General features: G+C 38.2%; 3 protein-coding genes across 3 annotated transcripts; 1 reads left to right on the forward strand and 2 right to left on the reverse strand.

Annotated features, from left to right (window-relative positions):
• Positions 1-814: 814 nt before the first annotated feature.
• On the reverse strand, positions 815-1,944 carry LOC133737604 (uncharacterized mitochondrial protein AtMg00810-like). The gene is made up of 2 exons (XM_062165131.1): positions 1,936-1,944; positions 815-1,849 (listed from the first exon to the last, which is right to left on the reverse strand). Exons 1-2 carry the CDS (start codon positions 1,942-1,944, stop codon positions 815-817), a joined length of 1,044 nt encoding a protein of 347 aa, XP_062021115.1.
• Positions 1,945-2,197: 253 nt separating this feature from the next.
• Positions 2,198-4,456, forward strand: LOC133738825 (uncharacterized). Its single transcript, XM_062166479.1, has 5 exons — positions 2,198-2,345; positions 2,444-2,540; positions 2,799-2,877; positions 2,966-3,047; positions 4,042-4,456. Exons 1-5 carry the CDS (start codon positions 2,202-2,204, stop codon positions 4,180-4,182), a joined length of 543 nt encoding a protein of 180 aa, XP_062022463.1. The 5' UTR covers positions 2,198-2,201; the 3' UTR covers positions 4,183-4,456.
• A 441-nt stretch (positions 4,457-4,897) lies between these two features.
• LOC133738633 (probable 26S proteasome non-ATPase regulatory subunit 3) lies at positions 4,898-8,700 on the reverse strand. The gene is made up of 9 exons (XM_062166207.1): positions 8,551-8,700; positions 8,359-8,447; positions 8,017-8,207; positions 7,787-7,924; positions 7,551-7,687; positions 7,369-7,423; positions 7,178-7,288; positions 6,047-6,286; positions 4,898-5,697 (listed from the first exon to the last, which is right to left on the reverse strand). Exons 2-9 carry the CDS (start codon positions 8,435-8,437, stop codon positions 5,185-5,187), a joined length of 1,464 nt encoding a protein of 487 aa, XP_062022191.1. The 5' UTR covers positions 8,438-8,447; positions 8,551-8,700; the 3' UTR covers positions 4,898-5,184.
• Positions 8,701-8,962: the final 262 nt, after the last annotated feature.

Below are 8,962 nucleotides of genomic sequence, written 5' to 3' on the forward strand. Positions count from 1 at the left end.
TTTGGAGTGAGGTAATAGAGACCGTTATGCTCCCTACCCAAGCCGATTATCTTCTTCGTAACTAAGTCCTGCAAAAGACACATGTCAAGAAAAAAGGTGATGAAACATTTAAGAGATTTTGTAAGCTTGCTTACTGAGAGAAGATTAACCTAAAAACTTGGAGCACAAAGCACGTCATTTAGACGAAGATTAGAATTAAAAGAAAAATCCCCAATTGAATGAATGGGAGCATGTTCACCGTTAGGTAATTTCACAGGAGGAAACGAAGGTGTAGGAACAAGATTTGATAAAGAATTAGGAATGGATGTAATATGGTCTGTTGCCCTGGTATCTATGATCCAATGATTAAGAAAAGAAGAGGAATGTGGTAAACCTGTTCCATTTGCTTGAGATGAAAAAACACCCTTACTCTTTACCAGTGCCATAATTTGTAGGCATTGTTCAACGGTAAGATTGGGAGCAATTGCTTGAAGTTTATGGATGGTAGAATGAGTGGCAGCCATGATAAACAATAGGAGAAGTTAAAAGCTTCTCAAAGAAATTCCAACACTAGTTGAAAATATTTTGAAATTTAGGTCCAAGAGCGTTTTGCTCTGATACCATGTAAAAATGATAATTGGTATATTGATGATAATTACAATTCAGAATATTACAAGATATATATGATAACAATCTACCTTCTATGGTATGGAATAATCTAGATCCTAAGTATTATCACAAAAATAAATTACAACGATTGACAAAATGTGAAGGGAAACAATTAGCATTTACACCTAAATCTTTCCATATCATGAGAGATTCTCAACACTCCCCCTCAAGTTGGAGAGTGAATGTCATGAAGTCCCAACTTGGAAACTAAAGATTCAAAACTATCTCTTCCCAATGCCTTTGTGAAAATGTCTGCGATTTGTAGAGAATAAGGAACATATCTAGTAGAAATCAATCCTGCTTGTAGCTTCTCTCGAACCACATGACAATCAATCTCTATATGTTTTGTTCTTTCATGAAAAACCGGGTTGGCGGCAATATGTAATGCAGCTTGGTTGTCACAATACAAAGAAGCAGGTTTATCAAGAATAATCTGAAAATCTTGTAAAATGTACCTCAACCAAGTTAATTCTCGACAAGTTATAGCCATAGCATGGTACTCGGCTTCTGCTGATGAACACGCCACATTACTTTGCTTCTTAGATTTCCAAGAAACCAATGAATTACCAAGGAAAACAGAATATCCAGTTGTTGACTTTCTTGTTGTTGGACAACTTGCCCAATCTAAGTCACAATAAGCTTTTAAAGCCAAATCATTTTCTGATGGAAAGAAAATGCCTCTACCCGGATTTCCCTTAATAAAATGCAATACTCTCATGGCAGCTTCCATATGAGGTTTCCTTGGCTGATTCATGAATTGGCTAAGAATCCGAACAGAATACACAATATCTGGTCTTGTCACAGTGAGATAATTGAGTTTCCCAATCAATCTCCGATAACGTGTGGCCTCTTTAAGAATTTCCCCATTTGTAGGTGTAAGCTTTAAATTTTGTTCCATAGGAAAATGACATGGACGTGCTCCTGTAAGACCTGCATCAAGTAGAATATCTAATGCATATTTTCGTTGAGAAACGAAAATTCCTTTCTTGGACCGTGAGACTTCAATGCCCAAGAAATATTTAAGATTGCCAAGATCCTTTATGCGAAATTCCTTATGAAGAAATGGCTTTAATAATTCAATGGCTTTGGGATCATTTCCAGTGAGCACAATATCGTCAACATAAATGAGCACAGCAGTCAAAGAATTACCAACCACACGTGTAAATAATGAATAATCAGCCTTGGATTGCCTGTAACCAGCCTTTTGAATAACATTGGAAAATTTGGAGAACCAATTTCGGGAAGCTTGCTTGAGACCATACAATGACTTATTGGTAAATGATCAACAATGGGCATTTTATCTCACTTTGATCACTTCTCCCAATCATTCTAATACATATTTCTCAATTTTTCACAATTAGTTGGACGAAAAATATCATTAATATTGTGGCAAATAATTTTTTTTTAATGAAAAAAATTAAAGAAGTGACTAAAGTGAATAACAGAGTTAAAATTGAGTGACTAAAATGATATATTTAAAAGGTAAGTTTCCAAAGTGTCGAATAAATAAAAGTTGAGTGACAATTTGTGATATAAAGTAAGGGTAGATTTACATGGGTCTACCCCAATGGGCCATTAACGGTAATAAGACTCAACGACGTCGTAGCTGGGCACGCCACTTGAGCAAGCAAACAGAAACTGAGCCCGAGCCTGAGCCGGAGAAGATGATCGTCTGCGTCGCCGTCGTCGGGCATCAGGTGCGCCCTCAACCCTACCCTAACAAAGATCATCGAAATGAACCAAAAGAAAACACTAACGTATTTGTTTGTGTGAAAATTTTGATCGGGGAGAGCAGAACAACCCTCTTTACATCCAGAGCTTCACTGATGCCGATGACGCCCTCAAGCTCCACCACATCGTCCACTGCTCCCTCGACGTCGTCGACGAGCGAGGTAAATTTACGGATCTGGGTCTCTCTTACTTTTTCATATGCCACATCCATTGCTGCTCCAGCAAGGTTTCACTTGTAGCCCAATTTTTTTATATTTTTTTTTTGGAGAATTTATACTTGGAATTACAAATTCAATTCTGGGTTCTGTTCATTTGGTCTTAATTGGGTATTGTTGGAGCTGGGAGTGAACAGAACACTTGTATCATATTGGATGAGGATACATTTGGATCATATTTGAATGTGTGTGGGGGTTTTGTAGTGAACAATCCGAAGAAGTCCGGACCGACACTGAATGAGACATTCTTGGGTCTGCTTTATCCAACCGAAAATTACAAAGTGTGAGTGGTTTTGCCGCTTCTCTTGTGTATGGTTGTCACGAGGGTATTGCATTGTGTTGTTCTTATGTGGTGGTGATATTGTGTGCAGGTATGGCTATTTGACAAACACGAAGGTGAAGTTTATCTTGGTGACTACTGATCTCGATGTTAAAGATGCAGATGTCAGAAATGTGAGTATAGCTCTTGATTTGATGCTATTGTTACTAAAGAATTCAGTGTGTGAAAATGTAAACTGATGCGGCATTAATGATGATGAAAGATTACGTAACTCTGAGTTGATCATCAAATTCGTTCTTATATTAAGATTTCATTTTTCTGGGAAATGACCTAAGGTTTATAGGAAACAGTGGAACTCCTGCAAGTCGTTGGGTGTAACTGAGTAGGATTATTTTTACGTTTTGCACAGTAGGGTGTTCTTGTTATCTGAATGTTGAATAGATATTATAGATTCCATGTTCTCTTTTTTTATCTGGTGATGTGAGAAGGAATTTGGTACTATCATGCTTAGCATTAGAGTGCATAGCTTTTACATTCAAGTAGGTACACAAGGGTTGGCTATTAGATTATTTGAATAGAGCTAAACCAGTTCAGTTGAGGAGGCAACTACAAGGCATGGTAGCCTAGTCAAGTTTGCAACCTCTTTCATTACCTGACTTTTATGGGCACCCAGGGGAACTTGGTTATTTTGTTCAGATTTGCTTCCTCAAGTGAGAGGATGTCATCGGTAGCTGTGACTCGGAGTTTATGTACATTAAAAACTGATAACTGTCTCAACTGTATTTTGGTTTTAAGGGATCAAAAGTCCTCTTGATCCACCTTATTTCTTTGTCACCTTTGAATGAGTTGTGAGATGTCCTTTTGTGGCTTCACTAGAAATGCAAATGTTACCAGTTACATGGGTTTACCGATAGTATGTTTGCTTTCCTGTGATTTCTTCTTCTTTTTTGATAAAGTGATGTTATTTCATTGGATCACCTTTTTGTTTGTGGATCAGGTTTGCTTCCCTGATCTTCCACTTTAATAGTATAGGTGTTCACTTGTCCTTTTATCTTTAGTGCTACTCATTTCATCTTTAGTCACTATAATCTCTCTATGCAACAAAGCTCAGAATCTTTTCTGTATAAGCTAATTATGCCCTTCCTGACTTGTTGATTCATGGTATAGTTTTTCAGGCGATTCCATGCTGGGTATGTGGATGCAATTTCAAACCCATTCCATGAGCCAGGGAAAAAGATAACCTCAAAAACCTTTGCTGAAAAGGTGAGCACCATTGTCAAGTCATTCGGGTTCAGTTCAACTGGGTGAATGATTCCTCTGGACTATAAACAAAACTTTCCCGAATTACTTTTTATCAAGGAACTCATTCTCTTGCCACACCCTACTTGGTGGAACTGCTTAAGCTCGTCTACTTTGTATCTCAACATAAACAGATTTTGTATCACTTCAGTTGTAGATGAAATCAATTTTTCTGATTTTTTTCATCCAATCCAAGAGATCATGCTTCTCTAATAGTGTAAAGATATGAGCAGGACATGATATGAATTCTGATTATTCAAGGGAGTTGTTTTTCTTTGCTCTGTGTATAAGGTAACACTAGATTTTGTGTCTCCAACCAGTAGCAAGTTTGCAAATCAGAATGCTTAGAGATGTCTTGCTGTGATTATGGTTGTTCCTCTGATTATGGCTTCTGAGTTGTGAATTCGAGTTTTACGTTACACACTTATGAATTTGAATGCTTATCCATAACCATGCAAAAACTATCATCCACAAACAGGGGGGAAAAGAAACATATTTTTGAAAACAGCAAACTTATTCCCCTTGAGCTAATGATCAAAAATAAAAGCATCCCACTGATTGCCAGAGAATTCTTGGCATGACTGAATCAATCATACAATATGCTGGTCTGTTAAGTTTTATTTTCTGTTATTAACCTAAAATGAACTAGACAAGGGAATGACGGTGCTACTAGGGTAACCAGTAACAAGTTCATTGTTTGGACTTTGGCCAAGTCACTGAAAAATATTCAATTTTTTTCTGTCATAATTAGGGGAAAGAAAGAACAAGCAGCCTCAAAATATGATTGAAAGAGTGACAACTCTGGCGGCTTTAACAGAATAATCCTACAACACAAATGGAATCACATACTATCACAAGTAAAGCAGACACCATAAAACTGAAAATATTCGAGCTGGGCAGTCCACTGTAACATGCAATGCAAATAGGTCAATGAGACACCCATTAATCTGAAAATTTTCTGGCTGGGCGTTGCAATGTAACATCCGGATGTCTTCTCCAATTTTAATTGATTCAAAATTCGTCATCATCCTCCTCAGCTATATGCTTTGCAAGCTCTTGCTCCTGCTGCTGTCTCTCCCTCCTTTTCTCAGCACTTTCTTTCTCCTTGTGAGAATTTGGTGGAAACCTTAGTGCTCGCACTGCATCATTGTGCAAATTGAGGCAGAAAGCAATCCTTGTATCAAATGCAGCTTGGGGCTCATTTGTAGAGTAGATATCTCCAGTTTCCTTTGACACCATATATCCATTTGCATGATCCAGAGTGGCATCAATTGCACCATCTCGGATTGCCTTGGCCACAATACTTTCAGCATCAGCAACAGGGTTGGGGGAGTCCAATCTCAGCTTTTTGGCAACATCAGCCAGAGAAATTCGAGAATACGAGATGCTAATGTTACGCAACCCTGTTCTTATAACATTATGTCGCAGCCTCACAATCAAATTGTGGGTTCCGTCTGAGCTAAACACATTCGAGAACTTGTCAGCTATAGTTCTGAATAGTTCCAAGTCACCAATCCTCACAGCCTGCAAAACAAAATTTTCTAAATAAAACCACCAGTAGGAAGGCTACTTAATAAGTTGATACCTAAGAGGCCAAATTTCAGGAATGAAGGATTGAATCCCAACATCATCCTTAGTATTATATACTACATTACTATATCAACTATTACTACATTACTATATCAACTATTTCAGTAGAAAATGACCAGATGATTCTCAAAAGTAGATAAGAAAACATCCACAAAGTTAAGTGACTGAAATTTTGCTTTAAAATCAGAAATAGGCATTAAAAAAACCATCATTTGTCAAACTTGTCCTAACTTCGTACTAGGCACTTGAGTAAAGGGATAAAGATCGAAAATGGAAGACTCACATTTGTTAGTTCAAAGTATGGCCTCAAAGCCTTCTCCATTCCTTTTTGCATAAACACAGTCCTCTCAGGGATTTCTCCAAGCAACAAGCGTACGATAACTGCCCACTTGTTACATTGAATTCGAAAGCCAAGGGCAGCTACAGGGGCTTTCCTAGCAGCTTGAAGAAGGGACTCCTTTGCATCAGTATACTCCAACTGAATGGTTCTGATCTTTCCCAGATAAAAGAGATACCGACAAAACTGCAAGAGCAATAATCAGACATCAATTCATGCATCTTACTAAGTCAGCCCATGCATCTCATAATTCCAAAAAGGTGACAATCACTGAGGAAAGAGATGTTTTTCCTGTTTATGATCAAGCTCATACAGTGTTGTGCCTATGAGACAGCCTGGTGGTAAATCCAATTACTTACAGAGAGACCATCCGACCATCCAGTTTGAAACAGGGATGTACGTTTTAGAAATACCAAGAAAGAAATGAGACAAGGACAAAATAGTATAATTTTCTCTTACTTCTACTAAATTTCATCAACAAAAAAAGAAAGAGACGAAGAAATATCTGAAATATAGACTGGAACATCCTACAGTGTAATTGATTCCAAAGAGAATAGAAATTTTAACCTAAGAACCTAATAGAGATGAATTTCATTAATGTAAGCACGCGACTGACAGTTGAACAAAGAAAAAGCACAATACGTCTTCACATATGCATGTGCATGTGTGCATTTGTGTGCTTAAGAAACTGAAATATTACATTAAAACTATAGACATGCATGTCATTATATATGTTGGCGTGTAACCACAATGCAACTTTATATCTATATATGTATGCATGTATGTATAAGAAGCTGAAAATATTACATTAACTACACAGAAGGTTACAACTGCAACAGAGTTACAGAGGTGAACAAAGAAGCAATAAAATCATCTCAAGAAACAGCAGACATCTCATGGCATGTCTCATACCTATGCAATATCATCTCACTTGTTACAGAATAGGGTTTAAGACTGTTATACATATGCAAACACAGAAATTAGCTAACCAACAAAGGCACAAACTATGTCCACATTCATAAGGTGATGACCATAAGTACCGGGATGATAGTAAAGAAGTCAAATACTGAGAATTACCTGCTGGTTTGAGTGAGCCTCAAATCGAGGAGCCTTGGACCTCAGTTTCTCTGCCTGATCATATAGGTTATATGACAGGTAATTGCGAAGCAGTAGGTTCAGAAGTGTCTCCTGCATCACATTGTACATATAAGAAACTGTAAAACATACATTTACTATTGATATTACAATAATTTTGGCCTCAGATATACCTGGCCCAGCTCATCACGGCGCAAAGTTGCAATTCGATGAAGATTAAGAAGGTTCCTGATATCGTAACAGTGAATAAGCTAGTCATCAAATGCATAAGTTAACTGAAAAAAACCACTGACTTGGACCTTGTTCTTAACATCGAGACATGTGTACATCAAAAGAATCATAAGATACAACTCACCCTCTAATTTCTGCAAGATCACCGGTGTATTCATAGCTAAGAGAGTAATAGAAGTAGAGCCTTGATGCCAGAACATCAATAGTTCTCCTATTCATGTTCTTTAGTCGAGCAATGCCTGCTGTGGCACAAGCTTTAGCCTACAAGACCACAACCCAAATGTTATTACAAACACAAATGCTCCCAGTTTGTTTTTAAACTACCAAGACCCACACGTAACGATGACTATATTCACTCACCTCACTGTATTTTTTCTGATCAATCAGAAAAATCAGCACCAGCAAGTAGCAGTAAATCTCTAGCTCAGGCGAGGCATGTTTCTTGGGAACTTGAGTTGCGGAAGTTGCAGTATCAACATCCATGTCATGCTCATCGTCCTGGGTAACCAATGTTTCACAATCACAGACCTCCAAACATAATCAATACTGAAAATACAACTTCAAATCCGAAATCACTGATTGAAAATCACCTTCGGAAGGTAGGAGGACAACCGGGTGTGAGCCTCAGATCCCGGCGAGAAGGCGAAACTGAGAAACGCCGAGAGCACAGAGACACTCAGCTTCCGCCTCTTCGCCATCGTCAGCCTAACGGCGCGGACAACTCGCCGGACCTCCTTGGAGTACGCAGCGGTCTCAAGAAGCGAAGCAATCTCCTTCAAATCTATCAAAAAACCAGTACAGATTCAAAATCCAAACTCAAATCCAACAAATCTGAAACCAACCGAAACGCCCAATTCACAAAGCACCCGCCTAACTCAGTCAAACTCCAAAACAATGCGGAAAAATTAGGGTTTTAATCGGCGAGAACTTACGGTGGAGAGTTGTGGGAGTAGTAGAAGAGACTGAATTGGAAGGGGCCGGGACCTCTTTCATCTCCACGTCTTGAGTCATCTTGTAGCAACTGTTTTGTTCGCCGAGATTGAACAGAAGCAAGAAATTGGATTAGGTACTGAAGGAAGATGAATCCGAAGCGATTGGAATTGGATTTGATAAGACGGATTTACCTGGAATTTAGAGGCCGCAGTGATCGGAGTCGATTAGGGTTTAGCCTCCTCTGCAAGTCGAAGAGGGAGATAAAGAGCGAGAAGAAGAGGTAGAGTGAGTGAGACGAAAAGCCTAAAATATGGTGTGTTGTTCTTCTAAAAGGCAATACATTTACCTTTTCTTTTTTAACAAAGTAAAAAGCTTTACATATGTGATGGGTAAATAATTATCCGGTTAATTTTCTTCGGTGACTTACCGTGCTACGAAAAAAAATTATTATATAATCCTGAAGATCCAGATCATCTAGACTAATCTATCAGACCAAAAAACAAAAAATCTGGACTAAATCTTATAAAGAGATAACTCATAGCTAAAGCATTAGCTATCATATTGTGTCGAAAACAAGTTTAAACTTCACATTGGCGAATCATC

Source organism: Rosa rugosa, chromosome 3 (assembly GCF_958449725.1).
Source record: "Rosa rugosa chromosome 3, drRosRugo1.1, whole genome shotgun sequence".
Lineage (NCBI taxonomy): Eukaryota > Viridiplantae > Streptophyta > Magnoliopsida > Rosales > Rosaceae > Rosa > Rosa rugosa.